General features: G+C 43.1%; 1 protein-coding gene across 1 annotated transcript in view; it reads left to right on the forward strand.

The window, feature by feature from the left end:
- NPFFR1 (neuropeptide FF receptor 1) overlaps nucleotides 1–22883 on the forward strand; it is a 1604207-nt gene extending 1581324 nt beyond the window's left edge. The window contains exon 4 of the mRNA XM_086920211.1: nucleotides 21992–22883. Coding sequence (XP_086776337.1) covers nucleotides 21992–22883 — 892 coding nt within the window. The remainder of the gene's footprint in view (nucleotides 1–21991) is intronic.
- The last annotated feature ends 1852 nt before the right edge of the window (nucleotides 22884–24735 follow it).

A 24735-nucleotide genomic window follows, 5' to 3' on the forward strand; every position in this document is an offset into this window, starting at 1 on the left:
CAGTCTCTATGTACTTTGCCCAGGCCGGCTCTTCCAATTTGTTAGCCAATCCCGCAATGTTCCAGGAGATTATCTTCAAATGCTCGGAGGTGGCAGTTGCCATACCGTGAGTGTTAGAGGAGGTGAATCCAGGCTCCACTTCAGTTGCGGGGCCTGTGGCAGGGGCAGCAAAGGATGTATGTGGCACCGGGGGTTTCGGCGCACCATTGCCCACAAGGAAAGGGGCAATAGTTGTCCCCTCAGCAACGACTACTCCATCAGTGGCTAGGTGAAGAGATTCGGTTCTGCCGTGATCTGAAGCAGCTGGATCATTCAGTGGGCCAGAAATTGAACCGGAGGACACAGTGGGGAGTTCCAGGAGGCCACAGGAGCCAGAGACCCCTGGCACTGGCTTACAGACGGTAAGTCAGTCGACCCCATCCAAACCGTTCAGACAATTGAAGCGATTAAAATCGCAAAAAGGTGTGTCCGGCGGTTGGAAGTGCGGGCGCTGTACAAAGCCTTTATGTTTACGTCTGTATTCCACCCTTGTCCAGTCATCATGTATTGGGACCTGGTGCCTGGGAATCGGGGGGAAGAAGAAAGATACTGGGAGGGTCTGTATGGTGGAATCGAGGGATCGGTTCACTCCTCCACAAATGTGTCGAACCGTGCCCGGATCCTTAAAGGTTACCATAATACAGTCCCCCGCTATGGTTTTCCTGGTCTTCCCTAGCCATGGGACCCTTCTTACCATAATGATTTCGTTATTGAAGTGGGATGGCAAGGGTCGGTTCCAGTTAAGCCATTTGATTACCTTTTTCTTAAGGGATTGGTAATCCTCGTTTTCCCCTGATCTTAAGTGGGGGGCATATATAAATAACTGTGCATAAGAGCCAGTGAATGTGTGAGTGGCTGTATGGATCATTGTGAACTTGTATCAGGGATTGTATAAGGGAGTAAATATGTGTTAGTATATGTTTGAATAAGTAAGATGTGTATAACTGTATAGTTGAGGAAATGGAGGTGTGATTGATTCTTTGCATGACTGACTAGGTGTGTGAGTAACTCCATGGATGAGTGACAGTCTGTGAGTGTCTGTTTACACTGAGTGTATCTAAGGTTATATCAGAGTCTGAAGAGGTTCATCGTATAATCACATGAATGATGTCATCAGTGATGTGATCAGTAATGTCAAATGAGATGTCATCAGTGATGTCATTTAAGATGTCATCATTGATGTCATTTGAGATGTCATCAGTGATGTCATCAGTGATGTCATTTGAGATGTTATCAGTGATGTCATCAGTGATGTCACTGACCATGTCATGAATGATGTAATATGTGACATCATCAGCAGTGGATTGCGGGTGCGCGATATATAGTTAGCGCAACTAACTATATATGCGAATTTCAATGGTTTTATGCGAGTAAAATAAGGTTTTGTAAATGCTAATCCCTAACTATATATGGTCTATAACCTATGGTCTTTTCAGTGAATATATATATATATATATAACGAAACTTCCTCCAAAAAGAATGAAGCAGGAGCCCAGGGGGGACATGGAAAACGGGCTTTATTAACAGTCAGGTAGTCCCAGTGGCGGTAGATGCATTTCGCCGTCGTGGCTTCCTCAGTACCCAACACTGAGAGCCTTCATCCGTTGTGTGTTCATCCTGCTGCCTCCGATGAAGTGCTGGCGTGATCCGCTCCTCCCCCTAGCAATAAGGCTCACCTGTTGAAGTCCGGTTTAGTTGGAGGACTTCAACTCCCAGAAAGCCTAGTGATTGTGGCTGTCCAGGTTGGTGAGGTGGGGAGGGTATGATAGAAGTCTTCCTCGCGGTCACCAAAGCAGGACACGATGACCACTGTTGTGGGCGGTTAAATAGCCAGTCTCCCAAGTCCCCTTATGTCGCCACTCCCAGCGAGCAGAAAATCAAGTTTGCAGGGATCAAGAGTGCTGGTGCACAAAGTCCCGAACGAGGCAATGCCTCACTGCTCCGTATTCTCTGCAGGCGGGGCGGGTGCCGGACTATCCTTCACAGGAAACAGTGGACGCCTTTTCAGGCGAGTTACCAGCAGCTGTCCGGGTCCCAGAAACGTGGCGGTGCTCCTGTATTGTGTCACTGGCAGGCACAATTAATAATAACGAAACTTCCTCCAAAAAGAATGAAGCAGGAGCCCAGGGGGGACATGGAAAACGGGCTTTATTAACAGTCAGGTAGTCCCAGTGGCGGTAGATGCATTTCGCCGTCGTGGCTTCCTCAGTACCCAACACTGGGAGCCTTCATCCGTTGTGTGTTCATCCTGCTGCCTCCGATGAAGTGCTGGCGTGATCCGCTCCTCCCCCTAGCAATAAGGCTCACCTGTTGAAGTCCGGTTTAGTTGGAGGACTTCAACTCCCAGAAAGCCTAGTGATTGTGGCTGTCCGGGTTGGTGAGGTGGGGAGGGTATGATAGAAGTCTTCCTCGCGGTCACCAAAGCAGGACACGATGACCACTGTTGTGGGCGGTTAAATAGCCAGTCTCCCAAGTCCCCTTATGTCGCCACTCCCAGCGAGCAGAAAATCAAGTTTGCAGGGATCAAGAGTGCTGGTGCACAAAGTCCCGAACGAGGCAATGCCTCACTGCTCCGTATTCTCTGCAGGCGGGGCGGGTGCCGGACTATCCTTCACAGGAAACAGTGGACGCCTTTTCAGGCGAGTTACCAGCAGCTGTCCGGGTCCCAGAAACGTGGCGGTGCTCCTGTATTGTGTCACTGGCAGGCACAATTAATAATAACGAAACTTCCTCCAAAAAGAATGAAGCAGGAGCCCAGGGGGGACATGGAAAACGGGCTTTATTAACAGTCAGGTAGTCCCAGTGGCGGTAGATGCATTTCGCCGTCGTGGCTTCCTCAGTACCCAACACTGGGAGCCTTCATCCGTTGTGTGTTCATCCTGCTGCCTCCGATGAAGTGCTGGTGTGATCCGCTCCTCCCCCTAGCAATAAGGCTCACCTGTTGAAGTCCGGTTTAGTTGGAGGACTTCAACTCCCAGAAAGCCTAGTGATTGTGGCTGTCCGGGTTGGTGAGGTGGGGAGGGTATGATAGAAGTCTTCCTCGCGGTCACCAAAGCAGGACACGATGACCACTGTTGTGGGCAGTTAAATAGCCAGCATATTTATATATAACCTACTGGCGGTCGCCAGTAGGTAGTTATAGTTAGGATTTTTTTTAATGTTAAATCTCAAAATTCTTTTTGGAATAACTTTGGCGCCGGTTGACGAATCTGCCTGAAAATCTCCTCAAAATGGCCCCGTCGAGCTCTGGTCCTTCCCTGAAAGTTTGGGGGGGATGCGTCAAGCAGGGGCCGAGATAAAAGGGGGTCCCAAAACGCGTTTTCCCCATGTTAATTTCCATAGGGCGGTCGACCTCACTTTTAGCCCGAACGGCTGAATGGATTTCCACCAAACTTGGCAAAATTGTAGGGACTGGTAGCCCGATGTGCCTTTGCTATGTCTCAAGATATGTGCTCCAGTGGATTTTGAGTAATTTAGGTTCAAAAAAATATATATATCTATAGGCACGCCCCGGTACGCGCACCGGGGAGCGCACCGGGCGTGCTAAGCGACTTGCGCATGGAAAGCTGATTGGCTCACGGGTGTCTGTAAACATTCGAAACAGTCCGGAGCGGCCGCCATCTTGTGTCTCGGTAGGATCGAGACACAAGTGGTGGCATAAAAAAATGGGGGAAATGACTATAAGGGGGCAGGGTAGACCCCCCCCTGACCCCCTAGGTTTGATGTGGGGGCTAAAATAGGGTCCCGCAGGGCATTTAAAAAAAAATTAAAATTCATTTGCGCGGGAGGAGCGCCCGGTACGCGCACCGGGGAGCGCACCGGGGAGCTAAGCATGGGGAAAATCCAGGGTCTTATTTATGAAGGTCTTGCGACAGTTTTGCGCCGCCGGTGCGTCACATTTTGTGACGCACCAGCGGTGTAAAAACTGCGCCTCGTTGCACCATATTTAAAAAGTGACGCATCTAGGTAGATGCGTCACTTTTTAAACCCCTGCGACACATTATACCTGCGTCAGGTATAATGTATGCAGAGGGGGCGTTCCCCCACAAAAAGCCTCGTGATAGTGACGCAGTGAAATCTATGAGATTTAACTGTGTCACTTTTAGGACGCTGTTGCGGTAAAATCTTGCGCCTGCCTCACAGCAGGCGTAAGACTGACGCAAGCCCTTTCACATGGGGCTTTCCCCATGTGAAAGGACGCATTACTGGATTTGCGTCAATTTTGTGAGACACTCCAGCAATGCGTCACTTTTGCGCTTACAGATAAGTCAGAAATACTGACGTATCTGTAACTCCTTGCAACATGACTCGTCATACATTAAATATGACGCATCAGGAATGTCGTAAGGAGTGCGCACTGAAAAGTGACGCATCGCTGTTTTCACGCAGCGATGCGTCACTTTTCATAAATGAGGCCCCCAGTTTATTCACTGTGTCACCTCTACGACCCTTTCTTGCGTCAATACGTCCCTTTTGCATACATTACACCTGACGTAGGAATAATGTGGCGCAGGGGCTTACAAAGTGACGTACCTAGATGCGTCACTTTGTAAATATGTCTGAATAAGTTGCATTTTTTAAAGCACTGGTGCGTCACAAAAAGTGACGCACCGGTGGCGTTAAAGTGACGCATGGCCTCATAAATGAGGCCTTTAGTCTTCTACTCATGCGTCATATTAAATTTATGATGTATTATGTTGGAAGTTCTTACAGATACGTCAGTATTTCAGACGTATCTGTAAGCGCAAAAGTGATGCATTGATGGAGTGTGTCTCAAAAATGAAGCAACTCTAACAATGTATCCTTTCACATGGGGCCAAGCCCCATTTGAAAGGGCCTGCACGCCTGCTGTGAAACAGGCGTAAGATTTGGACGCAACAGCGTCATAAAAGTGACGCAGTGATATGTCATAGATTTCACTACGTCACCTCTACGACCCTTTCTTGCGTCAATACGTCCCTTTTGCATACATTACACCTGACATAGGTATAATGTGGCGCAGGGGCTAACAAAGTAACACATCTACCTAGATGCGTCACTTTGTAAATATGACTGAATAAGGTGCATTATTTATAGCACTGGTGCGTCACAAAAAGTGACGCACCGGTGGCGTTAAAGTGACGCATGGCCTCATAAATGAGGCCTTTAGTCTTCTACTCATGCGTCATATTAAATTTATGACGTATTATGTTGGAAGTTCTTACAGATACGTCAGTATTTCAGACGTATCTGTAAGCGCAAAAGTGATGTATTGCTGGAGTGTGTCTCAAAAATGATGCAACTCCAGCAATGCATCCTTTCACATGGGGCCAAGCCCCATGTGAAAGGGCCTGCACGTCTGCTGTAAAACAGGCGTAATATTTGGACGCAACAGCGTCATAAAAGTGACGCGGTGATATCTCATAGATTTCACTGCGTCACCTCTACGACCCTTTCTTGCGTCAATACGTCCCTTTTGCATACATTACACCTGACGTAGGAATAATGTGGCGCAGGGGCTTACAAAGTGACGCATCTACCTAGATGCGCCACTTTGTAAATATGACTGAATAAGGTGCATTTTTTAATGGACTGATGCGTCACAAAAAGTGACGCTCTGGTGGCGTTAAAGTGACGCATGGCTTCATAAATGAGGCCTTCAGTCTTCAACTCCAGCAATGCATCTTTTCTTACCCTTCCACACCCCCGTTCCTTTTCAACATTTTCTTTGAATATCCACATTCCCCATATTCACTCTTCTTCTCCTTACTTTCCTCCCCAACACTCACCTTCTTTCAGTCCCCCTACTTCACTTCCTTTCTCCTCTAATACCTTTCTGTTCTTTCTCACTCATTTTCCTTTCCATTATCAATGCACTCCATTTCACTTACTCTTTTTCATTTTTTTAAGAGTATAGCTCTTTGATGAGAATTGGAGGTAGTTCTGCAAAGAACTTTTTTTTTTCTTCTTTTTTTAAGAACAGAAACAAAAATAGGGAATGGAAACTGCTCAACAGGAGCAAAAAAACAAAAAAAATTAGGGCTGGGACCTGCAGTGATGGTTCTCCAATGCTCGAACCATGAGCAGGACACTTTGCTCCCCATAGGTAAGGAGTTGATTGCAGTATCTGCATCTCAGGATACCATTGTTAAAAGCAGGTTGAATATTTGGCACGAGCTCCTGCGATTGCCCCCTCCCAGAAGTAGTTACTCCTCCGGTGGATGTAGAGGCCCCATCACTGGAAACCTCTTGTGCCAGAGCCCTGACACTTTCGCGGGCAAAATTCTGGGGGTGCCTACTCTCCACATGCCGTACCATTGTAAAGTTCCCAAAAGAATATTTCTTTTTGGGGTCACCCCATGACAGGACTTGTTTGCAGATCCTGCACTCCACTTTTGGAGCATTCGCCTTTTTCTGGTTAGGTGGTATTTTAAAAAAAATTCCAAATCAAATGCTCCTTCACCTTTGGCTGAGGAGGCTCTTCATCGATGAAATCACGCTCTTCATCACTGCTGGATTCTCTGGCAGCCATGGTAAACCAAGAAAGATCCAGGAGCAAAAAACAGGTCTTTCAGTCACAATAGTGAAAGAAGAAGTGAAGGAAATGGGTAGGGATTTCATTCTTTGTAAAAAACCTGTTAGCAACCAATGAAAAGTGTTATTTTAAGTGACGCGCTGACAATGCGCGCACCGGAGCGCTTCCGGGTGCGCATACGCGGCGCGAACGCAGGCGCTTCCAGGGGCGCACACGCGGCGCGAACGTAGGCGCATACGCGGCGCGGACATAGGCGCTTCCGGGGGCGCTACCGCGGCGCGCCGCATGACGTCTTGATAGTTTCACGGAAATGCAAAATCATTTTCATTTCCTTATAAAAAAACTGCTTTTATATGTATGGTACGAAATGTTTTGCGTTATTATTTACTTTTCATTCATATTTTTTTCACAAACGAAAGTAGAGCTCTGGGTGCGCTTTCCGGAGAGCTTACCGGAGCGCGCACCCAGAGCGCCCCAGGAAAAAATGATTAAAAAAAAATTAATACTTACACAAAACAGCAAATTTAAAAAAAAATTATAGGTTAGAAACTCGATATAGAAAGGAATTAGCATTTAAAAAACCTATGAAATTCAATGAAAAAAACATAAGTTTCACACCAGTTATAGTTAGGAATTAGCATTTAAAAAACCTATTAAATTCACTGAAAAAACCATAGGTTTCACACCAGTTATAGTTAGCTGGAAATTTTACTGACATAAAACCATTGAAATTCCCACGTTGTAGTTAGTTGGACTCACTATAACTTGCGCGCCTGCAATGCACTGCTGATGACGTCACATATTACATCACTCATGACATGGTCAGTGACATCACTCATGACATCACTCATGACACCATCCAGTGAATGTGTGTCTTTCTTAAAAACATATATGTTTTATATCTGTATTTGTAAAGGACGATGGAAGAATAAATGGTTAAATAAGTGTGTAAATCGGCTTTGTGTAATTTGCAGCAAACTCCTCTATTCTGGTGGTGTAAAAGTTACTTTTAGTTATCCGTTTTAAGAACTCCTCTACCCCAGTTGTATCAAAGTCCTGATCACGGTCAACCACAAGAGAGTTCTCGATATCCCTAGCTACACTGTCCAATAGTTCTTCCTCTGTCTGTGTGTTCTGTGGTATTAATTCTTCTACCCCAATACTGAGGGGATGCAGTCACGTTGATTGATGTTGTCCGGAGAACTAAACGTGATGTGCAGTCAATGCCTTGGTGTTTGTGGATTTCTCCCATGAATATGCTTTCAGATTGGGCTAGTGTAGGTGCTCTCCTGTGGTCAGTGCCATTGGAGAGGGCTACAACCTGACCGTTATAAAGATGGATAATTAGTTTGGGTATCTGCTGCTGTGATTGATCACTTGCTGACTGTTGAGACATTTGCCTAGCTCAGTCAATCTTTACAATTACTTTGTCTAAATCAAAACAATGGCAATTTTACCAAACACAAAGCTATCACAGATTTCTATTTAAAAGTTCCTCTTCAGTCCTTAAGGGGTTCTGACACCTGTACTGATGTCTGCATTATGTCAGTGTCTAATAGTGATATCGCTGTAAGCTGTGGTATTCTTGTCAGATGGGATGTAAATAGCCTGTCCTGATGGTTAGTGCATTTGAAAACTATACACAACAATTGGTAACCAGTTTAATCAAAACAAGGCGCACAACAAGAAAGGGAAAGTCACAATTGGAATGTTCATAGATGGTGCTCCAGGAAGAACAGGGGTTGGTTACCACAACCCCAAGTATATCCCCACAAGTGGAATAACAATTTAGAAGAAAACCGTCCTTCCGAGCACTCTGCTGTCAATAAGCACTTTCAATGAAAATAAGTATCTTCCTTCCGTTGTAGGTTCAGTAGACACAGTTTCATAGTTTATTAATTCCATATTGCTTGTGGATTTGAACAATTATTTCTTTGGCATTGGAACGGCAAAACATTTTTTTTCAACTATTGGAATTAACCCCTTCCATGCTCATGACGAGCTCAGCTCGTCATGAGGCACAGTTGAGCTGTGCTGATGACGAGCTGAGCTCGTCATGACACCAGCAAAATGGCAATTTCCAGCACAGGGGAAAAATAACCACAGCAGCGAAGTGGTTAATAAACTATGAAACTGTGCCTACTGAACCCACAACTGAAGGAAGATTCTTCTTTTCAATGAAAGTGCTTATTGATAGCAGAGTGCTCGGAAGGACGGTTTTCTTCTGCATTTGAAAACTATTGTTACTGGATTGATATGCATTTTTCCTATGTTGTTTTAATGTTTGACCCATACTCAGTTATCACGTATACACAGCATATGTGATGGTAAAGATTGTAATCCTGATCTGACAATACCCATATAATCAAACATTTCAAACCCACCTTTTTCCTCCAAATACACTCTGTCAGGCTAGTCCCAACAAATGATATGTCCACTAGTCTATCTTTAAAAATAAGTGTTTATTTGTTCAAGTCAGTCAAGTCAAAAATCTTTATTCGGATATTTTGTTATCCATAAAAGTACACACATAATTACGTACATGGTCGAGATAATAAAATCGCAATAAAATAAGATTAAAACGTTGTTAAGTTTTCCATATCATTAGCAATAGCAGCGATACTTGCATGACAGTGTGCAAAAGTGCATTATTGTCAAATCATCACCAACTTTCAAGTATATTTCTATAGCAGCATCAAATGATATTTACATATACAAAATTTGCCATTAAAATAGCAGCAATATATGCACAGTACACATTCTCAGGCATCGGCTAAAAAGTAGTTAGCTAGAGCATTTAGCAGCATCATCTAAAGAACTAGTTTTGTTAAGTGCATGGTTCCTTTTTAGTAGGCCATCTAGATAAAGTGCAAAATACAGGGTAACCCATGTGTTTATTTGTTATTAGACCTATAGTATGCTTATGAGGAGCTAACATGGGGCTGGACACCAGAACCTTAGTGAACCACACACAATGTTTGCTATATTCTGAGGACAGAACCTGTTCAATTGGTTCTTGCTAATAGAAGAATTTGCAGTTCCTGTATCATGGAGTAATTTAACAGATGTCCCTACAACCTTTTCTTGTTCATATGGACTTGTGTCATCTACTAAAATCATGGTACATTGAGCGAATAGGTGACGTTACAACACATTCTATTACATCGCATCTCGTTGCAACGCAAACCTATTCTCCGACTTTCTGTTGGGGTGCTAAAAGTTGGAATAGATTAATTTTTGATTCCAACTCCAGTGTGTGCAACAGTAGGAAAGGTGTTGGAGTTAAATCCAACACCTTCTACCCACTGCTGCACACCTTTTGCGATGCAATGACATGCGATTTAATGGCATGCATTGTAATAGTTTTGTTGTAAAGGCTGCTGCCCAGATTGAGTTAGTAATCTCAGGCAACCCTATAGATAACTCTATTAGACTTATCCTGTCTTGGCAAACATTTGACAATCATAATCAACTAACATCATACTCCAAGTATTATCCTTAGATTTCTTAACTGGGTAAATTCGGGTATTACAAGGAGATCCTCCACAATATATTACTCCTTGCTCTAATAACCCCTGTATAGTGGGGGCCATGCCCTCATCTGTTTCTTTAGATAGGAGATACTACCTTACCATAGGGAAGATATCACCCTATTTTAACGTTATTCTGAATGGGGTGACGGTGCGGATAAGACCTACATCATGGGGACCCTTGGTACACAGAGTGTATGGTACTTGGGAAAGATCTGCATCCCTGACAGAATCAAAGGCTGCAACTGGTTTGGACAGGCTTACATCCAATACTTTCCTAAGCAGCATGTCATCCCGAAAAACTAAAAACATTTTCTTAGGATCATCATAAAATAGCTGGTCAGACAGACAGTATTTCCTTGACGGTTTTACCTGGTTCAATTAATATACTGCATGCCTATAGGCTGTGGTTATCATCACAGGCAGCTACAGTGCCATAGATCTGTGTATTTTCTACGGCCTCTATTTGTAATAGCAATTTGCTGTCAGTTATCCAACAATCCTGTCCTTGTCATCAAAAAAGGAAATCATTGGGTAACTGAACCTCCCTTCCCAAAAGCTTGACTGTTTCTGCTACTATTGTGTATATCGTGAAGTAGTGTGGCTCACTGGTTAGAGGCGGCAGACCCGAGAGCAGAGGACGGCCCGGGACCAGGGTTCGATTCCCAACGCGGCAGGTTTCTGGACCAGGGTCAGCGGACTCGATAATTCTCTCGCCTCGGTGCCCACTCTGATCAGCGATCACACTCGGCAACTCTGGGCATTAGCTTGCCTCATCTTCACTAACGGCCCCACCAGACCGCCGGGGATGCCTGGTCTCACCCTGGAGATACCCACTAAGGGACCATCTCTCAGGGAAGCCAGGAAGGGTTTCGCAGCGGTCGAAGCGCGGAGATACTCCTCCGGGAGTCGATCCTAGCGCTATATAAACCTGCAATTAAATTAAATTAAATTAAATCGCTGTGGTAAATGCCTCTATGTTAGTAGGTCGTGCTCTGATTCGGTCTCCAATATCTACTGTTCCAGTCATGAGCCTGGAAGGACGAACTCCAGTGGTGGTACAAATCATATTGCCGTCAGGCTCAACATTAATAGTCATGTTTAGCTGGCCCTTAAGATCTTTCTCTAATAAATTGACAAGGACAGTTGGAGAAAATAGTAACCAGTCATCAACATACTCTCCCCCTATCTCCATCTCTATCTGCTTAGTTAATGGAACCCTCATTACCACCCCGAGAACCCTTGTGCGTCCATTTCTTTTTCGTTCTGATGAGGAATTGGGTGGCTGCATTGACTGAGCCATGAGATACCAATACATTTTCTTCACCGATCCTGTAGTGTAGTTCCTATTTTCCCAATAGGCTCTGCGCATTGGAATAACATAAACAGCAGTGTAGACGTAGGACTTAGGTCATCTAGGTCTCTACTGACTATGTTAAACTTAATTTAAGTTTGTGCCAGCTAGCTCAGAGGTCACTGGAAACTTTCTTGAATGAATAGGGAGGGACAAGCTCCCCTGGCTCAGACAAGAAGGGATTCAGTTTCCGACAACCGCATAAACATGACAACTTTGCTCCCTCAGAATAAGAGTGTATCTCTAGAGTCGTGTGAAAACAATAGACAGCTATTTCACTCAGTCAGCAGTGCATACTTAGTTTCACCAGTGTGCAGAGAAATAGAGAGACGGGCGTTTTCAATAAAAAGGTGTTATTTATTGAGCAGTCTTCTTTCTCATGCAAGAGTAATGAATTGCCACAATTGCAATACTTAAAGTAAAGTAAAGTACGTACAGTAAAAGTAGTATTATGAAATAATACTGTAAAAGCATTTATATGGTTTCTTAGCCATATGATACTTTAAAATGGATAAAATATATACATACATAAATACATTGACTAACGTACTAAACTGGTGCTTCAAACTAAGCCTACCCCGGTGTACCTGACCTAAGCCTAATACGTGGGAAGGGATGAGTAAGTAGCAGTTTTAAGTTAAGTTGGCCAAGATTATTTTGCCAAGAATCTTCATCAAGAATTCTCTTAAGGGTTTAGTCAGCTCCGTACCTTGGTAATAGAATGTGGGAGGTCTGGTATCTCTTTTCCTCAGGACTTGATATTCCAGCAACCCGCAAGGGTAGGCTGGAAACACCGGAGCTGGATTTTCTCGGCTGGAGAAAGAGACAGCGTCTCTCTCAGTGTGTCAACCAGGAGGGGGCGGCTTCCGTGGGCTCTCGCATCAGCTGGGCTCTCGGGCAAGTAGATGGCCGCTCTGCTCCAAACCACTGTGTGTTTGCTTAAGGCAACTGTTGGTATTTTATACCTGGAAGGTGCCGGGTTTGACGTAAGGTTGGACATAAGACGTCACTAAGAACTAACAGTTCTTTCTGGTCTTCAGGAGTTCTTGTTCAAATCAAAACAAAAGCAGGGGGGATTTCCCGGGCTGCTGGAGGCTTGGTTTGTTTAAAGAACGCGTTGTGCTTTCTAGGAGTCAATGGGAGTAGCCGTGCTGTGCTTTGGACTGCATGGGCTATTACTGAATATGGATCTGATTCTTATGCCTTTATCAGGATATTATTGATTATAACCTCACAAGGGCATAAATCGGGAATATATAATTAGGGTCCTAGATATAAACACGACAATCCCAGACTAATGTCCAAACCAAGTTAAATAGGGACCCATCACACCTGGTTTCAGTAAGGGTGACATTTCTCACCCCAGCCTTATGGAAGACAGTTTCTCTATCATCTCCTATAAGGGAGCTAAGAAAACTCTTTCCCCTACAGCCAGGGTGATGCCTTTAGTTTGTTTTTCAAAGGTCCTAATCCACATCCCTGCTCCCTCTGTAAGCACTTGTAGCAGCTTTTTTTCGGGGTTTCCTTATCCATTTGTGGCCATGGAACATAATGAGGTGCTCCAGGTCCCTTACGTATCAGGGCATCTGCTCACTGGGGTGAAGGAATGTTGGAAATTATGCTGCCTGGCATACTTTTGTCCTATGCACAGACTCTGTCACATATAGGGATAATCCCAATCTAAATCTCCCTCACTGTAGAGTATACAATCCTCAGCATTTGCCATGTCATGTGGATTGAAAAACCCTTCTCTTGGCCATGGGCTCATCTGTGGGTCTAGGCCTTCAGTCCACCCTGCTAAATTATCTGGATAGGGTACAACATCATAACAACTGTTTTCTCCATGGGCAACTATCTCATTGGGGATGAGATCAGAGCCGACTGACACTCAACTGTGGTATTGATTTACCACATAACACCAATACCTCAGTAACCTCACAAGATCCCCTTTGGAGATATGGCTGACCATGTGTTTCCTGAAATCATAAATGCTTGAGCTCTACTGCTCGTGGTCTCCTAGTATTAGAGAAAGTGACCTGCTCTCCTTCTCTAGTTGTCTTTTTAAACATATCTGTGTGACTGGGTGCCCTCATTGATTTTTCCCTATCAACAAGGTCTATGAGGGGCCTCTCTTGAAAGCAAATGTTGGAAGTGCAGTGTCTAGCCTCCGGGAATTGAAGTATTTCACCATGTCATCTGTGTACCTATGAATTGATTCTATTCTGTTCGCCATCCTCCCAAAATTTTCCTGAAAGTGTTCTTATATATCATCACAAAGTCCTTCTCTCCCAGAGTCTCTCTCATATTTTCTATCTTCACTTTGTGACAACTAATTCTGAATGTTCTCTGGTGTAATTATAATGTATCATTTCTCCTTTTGCCAAGGTGGCAAATCATCCACAGTCCTTATTACCGTCCTCAACTTTTTCTCAAGGTACAGGCCATCGGTTCATACCAACAGCCATATCTGTATCATCATTCCACCTTGCATCATCTACGCCTCTTTGTTGTGGGGTAGAAAACCCTCCTTTGAGTACCCTTCCTGTTATATCTTTCTTCTGTAACAAATGTGACATCACTGTAGAGAAATGTAACAGGTCGTCATCATCTACTAGACCTTGCCCTTCTTCTCTAACCTCCTGGGGAGAGACCCGATCTAAATGTAATGTAAACTGTGCTTCCAATTGTCCTGTAAACTATGAGTCACCTACCCTTGTTTGTTTTTGGGAAATGTTTGTGTGTTTCGGCTTTGGTGACTGTAGGGCAATACTAGGGTGTTCATTTGGAGATAGTGGAGGAGTCTTAAATCCCACCACAGCTTCCAGCTTACTGTGACTGTGCTAATGGATAAATACCAGGTACGTTGGAAGAGTTACTTGTAGGGTCATTAGAGGGGTGGTGAAGCTGACAAGGTAAAGGTGTGCCAGTATTTAAAACGTTTTTAGGCTTCTCACAAAAGACTCGCCACAAGGCCAAGGTGACTTCTCACTTCAGTAACTAAACCCCTATATATTTATTTTTAAGGGACATAGTAGAATGTTCTGATATTTTATCATCAAATGTCCCTCCCTTTGGCCAGGGGAGCGTGTGTTTCTGGGTAGCCTTAAACCACTCTTTACAATAGTTCTGTAACCTTTTCTGATTTCCAGGAAAGGTTTTTTTCCTTAGTGAGTCTCCATAGTCCCCATATTTCTATAATAATTGCTTTGCTTTTTATCTATTCACTGTTCCTGTCCTAAAGTTTTACACTATCTTTCACAAGATACGGAATCCGTCAATTTATGTCTTAGCTATACATTATGCATTATAACATTATAAAACAACATTACTCTGTGGCCACAATTCTATTTACATGCACATACACACATTCATCACTAACATATTAAAAACATAAACACTTTAACTATTTCTAAAATCAATTGCAGTTTTTTTTAACCCTAACCTTTAAACTACTTTGGTAGCTATTGGACACTTCCTACTGGATGTAAAGTTTAGTGACAGCGACCTTTAAGCCTTTCCTCTATATCAAAATATTTAAACACATATAGGACTCCCAACTTCAAATTACCCATATTTGTCCACTTCCAACTGTATATTGGAAAAACCTCTCTATCGACTATGTAGTGCCTTAACCTAATATTATGTAATGTTATACACAATCTTGCATGCAGTAACCCATTTCATCCATGTTTATAATTGCCAAAGAAAAAAGTTATATCATGTACAAACATGCAATGGAGTCCGTGATGTCCTCACCCAATAGACAGAAATCTCTGAGTCCTACCTGTCCACCATGAATAGGCAGAACTTTAGGTAACTCAGTGTTGGCTTACCTTGTCATAAATGTGCTATACTCTATGCAATAGAGGGTAGATGGTGTTCCGGTGACAGCAGTTGTCCAAGGGCAAATATGACTCCTATCTGGCTCCCCAAATGTTGGGTGGAAAACTGGAATAAGAAAAGACAAGTCTTCTCTTGGCAAGACAAAAGTAGGTTTACTTAACATGACTGGGAGATCATTCACCTCTGTAGAGGTGAAAAAGCTGACCTCAATTTGCTGCTTGCAGGCAGCTGCTTATATAGGTGAAAAAGTGATGATCTAAACACAATTGTCTCAAAAAGCCAATAACAAGTCATAGAATACATAAGTTAATTCTATACGTTTACAGAAACATCCCACCGCCTGTGTCCATTAAAGTGGCAACCATTTTCTCTACATTCTCTTTATCATAGTTCTAACAAAGCTTTAGTGAAACATTAACCTTCTTTTCCTGTGTGTGTTTATTTTTATTACTCTGTTCCCAAGGCTTCTTATCTGACTTTGTATGATTTAGACTAAAGTTACCTTTGACCAACATTTTCTGAACAACGTCTCAACAATGAGAATGGACTCTGCTTGTATGCTGTGATTATATTCTTTTCAAGGCTTGTAACCATGTTTTTCTATTGAACTAAAAACCTGCTGAACTCGTGTTTCTGGTTTCTGGAGAACTATAACCTACATTGCATTTTTATAAAACCAAGGCATATCTTGCTCTTTAACAACGTATCGATTTGCATCACTCTTTACTAATGTCTGCAGTAACACGATTTCCTTGCATTTCATTTTCTCCTAATAACTTCAATTTGGCACAATTGATCTGCTGGTTGGATACTTTTGACTGAGGTCCCCCAGTGTCCAAAGTCTCTTTTGGTGCTCAAAGTACCACATGAGTACATTTCTAAGGTCCTCAGGACCACAAGAGAGGCCCTTTGAGACTCTCAGGGTAATAAGCAGAGGCCAACAGCATAGTCCAGCTGTCACTGATCACCTGGGTACTTTAGAAAAAAGGTCTCTTCTGGTTTGCCACACAGGAGGTCAGTCAGCTGACCTTTAGAGCCCACGTCTTTGTTCTTGGTACAAGGGGGAGCATTTTCAGATCTTTATGACTCCCCTAAGATCACAGATAGCAGGTCAAATTTTCTTTTGTTCTTCCAAAGTTAGAGAAAGTGTTCTGAAAAGGGTGCCTTAGGGCATCACGATTATGATTTGGCACACGCTAATCCATTGAGTGATTCCTGGTCACTCCCTAACCAATGGGGTAAAAGCTTATGGGGGCAATCCTACCCACTTTTCAGTGGTTCATGTTCACTTTATGTCAGATAGGCCCAAAATATAATGTGCCAGGTTACTTTCAAGATGTTGAAAGACTTCAGTCACACTAAACACAGGCTCTGAGAGCTGGGGCAGGTGGGAGTGTCATAGGGAAATCATCAATGTCCTCCCACATCTTACACTAAATTCCAATTGTAGTAGGTCCTGGATACACAACAAGCAAGGAGACAGACGTCTAGTGAAAAAAGGCGGGTTCCTTAGTGCCCAGACAGGGAATACACAATAATTGTTCTCTTATCCTGTTTGATCCTTTAGAGAGCGCAAAGGTTTTACATGTGCTTCTGTCAGAACTGTCAGGCAGGATTTGATACTGCTGTGCCAACAGGGTATCCGCAGTTGAATTTTTGTGTAGCTCCTGGGAAGAATTTGACACCTTGTTCACACCTAAAACATGCCACGTACAGGCTAGAAGTTAGTGGTAAGTTCATTCAAATTAGCCTACAGGGGCTCCAGACAGGGTAAAGATGACCTTCTAAAAGTTACCTTTCCATAATATTTATTAGGAGTCTGACTTCACAGTTTAATAGGATTTTCTATCACTATTAAAAATAATGATTTAATAATTTTTCTAGTTTGTCTATTTCGTGAGACTTGGCACTATTATTTTAATCAGTACTCTGGTTTTCTACATATGACAGCTAGGCCGGCCACAGTGAGAATAGATTGTTGGGCCTTGTCACTGTAGGGACATGGTAGTATTAATTTTCTACATGTCCCACTGAAAAGTGTGCACCCTGCTATGTCACAAAGCAGGTATTACACTGCATCAGTCAGGTTACACTGGGTACGCATGTAGCCATGTTTTCATTTAAACTGTAGTGGATGGCACAATAGATGCTTCAGTCTACAGATGGCCCTTATCTTCCAGACCCTGGATGCCTTTTCTACACCATATACCAAGGACGGACAGGTAAATTAAATGCGACAATATAGAATAAGTCAATTTAACCTTATTTAAAGGGGGACAGCAGGCCCTTTACTCCTTGTCAGTAGGGATAAAGTGCACAGTGTTCAAAGTCAGCAAAATTGAGTCCAGAAAAATGCAGAACATCAGGGATGGCCAAGCAGAAAATGCAGATTTCCTACAATGGTGCATACAAGTGCCAAATTAACACTGGGCAATGAGGCTAAGTAGAGCCAGATTAGCATAAATCACTATTGTATAGTAGTGACAAAGTAACATTAGGCAATGAGGCTTAGAAGTGCCCTATTAACACTAGCCAATGATGAACAGCTCTGCCAAATTAACACTAAGCATTTAGATTTGGTAGTGACTTATTGAAACTAGTCAATGAGGCATAGTAGTGCTAAATTAACTCTATGCAATAGGGCATAGTAGTCCCAACTTAATTCTAGTCAATGAGGCTTAATATTGGCAGATTAACACTAACCAATGGTGCATAGTAGTGCAATGTAACACCAGCCAACTAGGCTTAATAGCTCCAAATCTACACTAGCCAATTATGCATAATACTGCCTTATTTACACCAGGCTATGAGGTTTAGCAATGCCAGATTAACACTATTCACCAAGGCATAACAGTGTATAATTAAGACTAGCCATTGAGGACCAATTTCAACAAAACTGAATAATAGGAAAAAATAAAAGGTAGCAAAGTCTACCAGTGGCCCTGTGCTGACAACATTCCCTTTTGTATGCTGTTTTGGCTCCCTGTGGACATTTCATGTATAGATGTTTGAATTGTTTGTGCACATATGTAAACCTGTTTAGCACAAACATAAAAGACCTTTACAATAGATTTCATAATTCAATTTCAAATGTTAATGGCAGCATTGCTATGGATGCTGTTATTGTGCAGCCCTTTTCTCCTTCTAAGTATTGTTGTTCATTTAATGCACGTAAAGGTCAGATTGTTCAGTCAATGTTTTTATGACATTCAAAAGAGGGCATAGAAGTGAGAAAATGTCAGTATATACGTAAAGCTGTAATCGTGTTTCTGACTAAGAGTGCTCTTTTCTTTTAGCAGGTCTACAGCAGTCCCTTTTCTAGTGTGATATCTTTAACTGAATAGAAAAAAGACTTGCATTGTATGTGCAATATTCGTAATTTGCTTGCGCTTCTTCTCTGACAAATATTTACTGTTTTAGGATAGTTGGTTAATTGCATTTGTACATAGACTGAACATAATCCTTACTATTGTTATTACGTAATGTGACACAGGAGCCATGCACCATTGTACTACTTCTATACCTGTGGGTTTTGTAAATGTAGCCCTTTTGTTTTCAAAGTCACTGCCAATGTGTAGCCCGGTATATACGATTTTGGTGTGATTTGGCATTTGTTCTTGGAATCTAGTCACCCAATCCATACATCATACATCCACTTGTCCAATCATGCATGCACCAATCACTCGCCCCTTTGCCGATTCATACACTCATCCATCTACTTATTCACCCATTGAGTCATTTTGGCATTCGACCAGTCAGCGTCACCTATCCACCTTCAACTACCCATTGGCTCGCATTCATCCAGTCATCCATTAACTAAACCAAACACTCAGGGCCTCATTTATGAGAAGTGGTGCATCGCTGCGTGAAAGCAGCGATGCACCACTTCTCAGTGCACCCTTTCTTGCGACACTAATGATTCGTACATTTACAGTATGACGCATCATGTCGCAAGGAATGACAGATGAATATGAAACGTTATTTTGCATGCCATTTTTTCGCATGCTATTACTAAGCGGTTATTACTTAGCAATAACCGTTACTACGCAAGTTTTTGCTTCGCATTCCAATACATTGAAAGTGTTAATGTATGCGAAGTAAAAACTTGCCTAGTAATAAAAATGGTATGCGGAATAACGTGGGTGCCCGTCAGGCATTGCACCGCCAGCCTGACGAGGAGCAAACCCAGATGATGAAGCATGACACCTAGCTTGCTGGGTGTGTGAGGGTTTTAGTTCTGAAAGGGAGGATTCCCCTCCCTTTCATCCTTTGTTGGGGCTTCACCCATTGCTTGGTTCACTCACTTTATCACCTTGGCGAACAGCGTATCCTTCATTGTTGACATGTGGAATAACGTGTCATATTAAAAAAAAAGAAATGTTTAAAACACAACACTACAATAAATAATAAATAGAAATACACTACCCTACACATCTAAACACTAAAACTCCCCTACTCTGATCCCTACACTCATTCACTACCCATCTCAATCACCCAACACTACACTAAACACTAAAACAGTAAACTACACTACACTAACACCCCAACCTTAAACCTTAAACCACTAACCCCAGCACGACCCACCTCCTAGCCCCAGTCCTGTCCCTACTCCCAGACACTACCCTGCACAACCCTGGGGGTAACCATCAATGAGGACCTTACTTTAAAATCCCAGATTGGAACCGTGGTTTCCTCTGGATTTTTTCAACTGAGGAAAATTAGGAAAATTGCACACCTCCTCACCCACACTGCCTTAATTCAGGTGGTCATGGCCCTAGTCCTCTCCCACATCGATTTTTCAAACAGTCTCTATCTTGGCCTACCCGTAGGCCAACTTAGAAGACTGCAGAACCTGCAGAACCAGGCCGCTAGACTGATCTGCAAAGTACCCAAATTGGAATCGATCAAACCAGGCTTAGAGACCTTGCACTGGCTACCTGTGGCTCAAAGAGCCGAATTCAAAGCCGGGTGCATCATTTTTAAGGCATTGCAAGGCAAGGGACCCTTATTCATCAGGCAGTTGATTGGAAGATATGTCCCCTCACGCAGCTTGAGATCAGCCCACAAAGACCTACTTGAGGTACCACGCTTTAAGAGGAAACGACAGGGAGGAAGCAGTTTTCATTTTTTAGCAGCCACCCTGTGGAACTCTTTGCCGCTAGCCCTCAGACAGAGCAAGGATCTCCTTGCCTTTAGAAAGGCATTCAAGACTCACCTTTTCACACAGGCATATTTGAAATAGAGACTTTCGTTGATTCACCCTTTGTTATGTTTTTTATCTCTTTCCAGCGCCAAGAAGCTCCTGGGCGTATGTGCGCTTTATAAATTTTAAATAACATAACATAACCCCAGACACTACCCTAAATCGTAAAACACTAAAACACTATCCTACACTGCACTAACCCCAGAACACTACCCCAAACCCTAAAACACGATCCCCAGCACGACCCTGCCTCTACCCTCAGTCCTGTCCCTACACTGAAACACTACCCTGCACGACATCCCAACACTTCCCTAAACCCTAAAAAACTACCCTACACTACACTAACACCACAACACTACCCTAAACCCCAAAACACTACCCCTGCACGACCCTGACCATACCCTCAGTCCGTTCCCTACTCCCAAACACTACCCTTCACGACCCCCTACACTACCCTACCTCCCAAATACACCACTCTACCCTACACCTACACAACCGTTCACACAGCCCCACTTACCTCTCTCTCCTCGTGGATCACCTTCCACTGCTCCAGGTTCCTGCGTCTTCAGAGTTGTACTACGTTCTTTAGTAATGGAAGCACCTAAATAAAAACATCGATGTGGATATCCTGCGGAGTAACGGTCATGCGCAGTAAAAGCCATGTGAAGTAAGGGTTTCTGCGTACTAATGATGCGAAGTAAAGGCAATCCGAAGTAGTGGCCGCATAGAAGGTCACCCACCATAACAGATACGTTAGTTTACTAATGTATATGTTAGCGCAAAAGTGGTGCATTGCTGGAGTTGCGTCGGAAGCATGACGCAACTCTAGCAATGTTCCTTTCACATGGGGCAAGCCCCATGTGAAAGGGCCTGAGTCACCCATATGCCTGCCATGAGGCAGGCATAAGGTTTTGACGCATTAGCGTCCTAGAAGTGGCGCAGCAAATTCTCATAGATTTCACTGCGCCACTCCTTTGACCCATTCTTGCAGGGGAACGCCCACCCTGCATACATTATACCTGATGCATGTATAATGTAGCGCAGGGGTTTACGAAGTGACCCATCTGCCTAGATGCGTCACTTCGTAAATATGGTGCAACGTGGCGCATATTTTACGCCGCTGCTACGTCACAAAAAGTGAGGGCAACAGCAGCGCAAAAGTGATGCAGCGGCTCATAAATAAGCCCCTCCGTAGTTGCTAATCTATAGAGAAGCACTCCATTCAAATTGACGGCCCTGTTAGCTTTGCCAAGCTGTTAACCCCCGAGGCTATGCGTAGAATACAACATGCAACAAAAAGTAAAGGTTAGGAAGATCAAAGGAAGTAAACCACAGTCGGAAGGACGAGATGTAGTGCAAAATTAAAAGAGAAGAAAAAATGCACATGCCTGAAATGTAAATGCATTTAACTTGTAAACCCTTGCTGGCTATTTCAAGTTCTCCATTTTCGCCAATTGATTAATGCTTCTTTGTGTGTTTCTCTTTTTTCTTCCTCGTATGTTCTACAGGTTTCGCTGCATTGTCTACCCTTTCAGACAGAAACTGACCCTGAGAAAGGCAATTGTTACCATCATCATCATATGGGTGCTGGCCCTCATCATCATGTGCCCCTCTGCCGTCACTCTCACGGTCACCAGGGACGAGTATCACTTCATGGTGGACGACTACAATAACTCCTATCCACTCTACTCCTGCTGGGAGGCTTGGCCTGACAAGGAAATGCGGAAGATCTACACCACAGTCCTCTTTTCTCATATCTACCTTGCCCCCCTCACTTTGATCGTCATCATGTATGCACGGATAGCTTTCAAGCTGTTCAAGTCCTCGGCGCCCATCAGGGGCTCGCAGACAGAAGAGAACGAGGGGAGAAGGGTTTCCAAGAGGAAGGTGAAGGTCATCAACATGCTCATCATCGTCGCCTTGTTCTTCACTCTCTCCTGGCTGCCTCTGTGGACTCTGATGTTGTTGACCGACTACGGAAAGCTCAGCGACCAGCAGCTCAATCTCATCGCTGTTTACATCTTCCCATTTGCTCATTGGTTGGCCTTCTTCAACAGCTCAGTGAACCCTATAGTGTATGGCTATTTCAACGAGAACTTCCGCAGGGGATTCCAGGAGGCTTTCAAGGTTCAGTTCTGCTCCACAAAAAGAGTCCACAGGCAAACCTACTCTGAGTCAAACCACCACAGGATGGTCTTTGGGGTGCGCAACCGTGTTTTTGTGGAAGAGATGCCCAATGAATCGGCGGCGCCTTCGGATGCTGGACCAAGTACCTCGACAAAAAGTGGACTCTTTTCCCTGCGGAGTGGGAGGGTTGCTCACCATGGGCTGGTGGTCGAGGACTTGGACACCAAAGGGTGCTCTCACAACACTGTCAGCATCCCTGCATGGGATATTTAAAACATAGGACTTTCCGACTCTCTTCTGTAGATTCAATTGTTTACAGGAAACGTCAGTATAAGCTAACAGAGGACTGCGCGTAAAGGGCTCAGTCAATCAAAAAGTGTTATTGCGTTTACATCAAGAACTGTTTGTGAACAGACAGAGCTAGTCAGGACAAACACAACTCAAAGGTGGTATAGAGAATCCACACTGTTAAAGTATAAGAGACTTACCTAGAAGGTCTGGTATGATGAGGAAATGCAGGGTGATTTCCTCAGGTGTTTGCTATATCCTGTTTTTTTCCTATTTTTATTTAGGTGAATACATTGTTTAATGGACCAGACCAGGACTGACCAGAAGAACTTCATGCCACTTTACCTTCTTGTATCCAAGATTGCAGAAAGTACAAAATACATTAACGGTGGTCAACAAACTGTATGTCCAATTCCATAGGACATTCCGCAACATTGTCTGCCTGGTAATGCCATTTCATGCTAGACCCTTGCAGATGTTCTTCTTAAAAGACTATGATCCCATAGCCGACTACTTTTAAATATCACTAGTATGTATTGTTGTTATCGTGTAACAGCCATTTTCTGCTTCAGGGAATCAAAGCTGCACCGGAAGCCTTTGTAATTGTTGTAAAAAAATACATTGATTTGTATCTCAAGACCCTTTGCAAACCACGGTCTGAAGAAATCTACATTTCAGAGTGAAAGAATCTTGATATAAATGCACTCAATTAATTTTTCAGTATTAAAGATCATGAGTGGCAGCCTAACTATTTCATTTAATTGAGGTTGCTAATATGTTTTCTTTATGTGAATTTCCTTTCCCACATTGAGTGTATGTAATTTCGTTGCTGTTTGTATTCATTTTTATTTTAGTAAAACTTCACCTGAAAAAAGGAAATATTCTCCAGTTAGTGTAAACCCTCAGTTTAGTAAAGGGATGAGCTCTTATTCCACTATGCATCATTTAATACATTTTTAACTATAACTGTGTGACATTGAGACCTCCTGATGCAACCTTAAGCTCATTGTAACAGAACGATGCAGAGGTCTTAGTGTTGGCTTTCGAGGGTCCTGACCTTGAGAAGGATACTTTCTTGCCACTAGGTGCGAGGGGTGACTGAGTGTAAGAATCCCCCTGGATTATTTATTTTGGTGCTGCGACTACCACATTCTCTCGTTTGTTTTTAATCAGTTGTTTAAGACAGCAGTTTATGTTTAAGATGGTCGGCTTTGAAATCAGGGAGAGGGGCTCAAGATATCCAAAGGGACAAAGCACCTGTACTGACAGCGTCAAAATTCAGGTTCCCTTTAGACTTGCATTTTTCTATATAGCTCACTATTCACACACTTCTATAATTCGAAGTATATTCATGCTAGGAACACCCTCATAGGAATACACATACACAACAATTCAAAAAATGTATACAATATTCATTTAATATGACATCACAAGGTCAGTACATTAGAAATACATCATATGATTAAAAACAGTTCTCCTCATAAAAACATTACATAAAAGTCAATCTAACAGTGAAAAATCACCAAAAACTAATACATAAGAACAACACAACTAAAATAATATATAGAAGGAAAAAACCAGGGCAAAGCAACTCTAAGCCTTTGCTGCGTTAATTCAGAATGATTTACGCATAAAACTACAGTTAAATTCACTTTGGGACAGGATGCACTGAGGCAATAAATCTGTATGTCCTTTAACTTGTTTCCCATCATTCTGAATGAACGCAGCAAAGGCTTTGAGTTGCTTTGCCTGTTTTTTCCTTCTATATATTATTTTAGTTGTGTTGTTCTTATGTATTAGTTTTTGGTGATTTTTCAATGTTAGATTGACTTTTAAG

Source organism: Lissotriton vulgaris, chromosome 5 (genome assembly GCF_964263255.1).
Source record: "Lissotriton vulgaris chromosome 5, aLisVul1.2, whole genome shotgun sequence".
Classification (NCBI taxonomy): Eukaryota; Metazoa; Chordata; class Amphibia; order Caudata; family Salamandridae; genus Lissotriton; species Lissotriton vulgaris.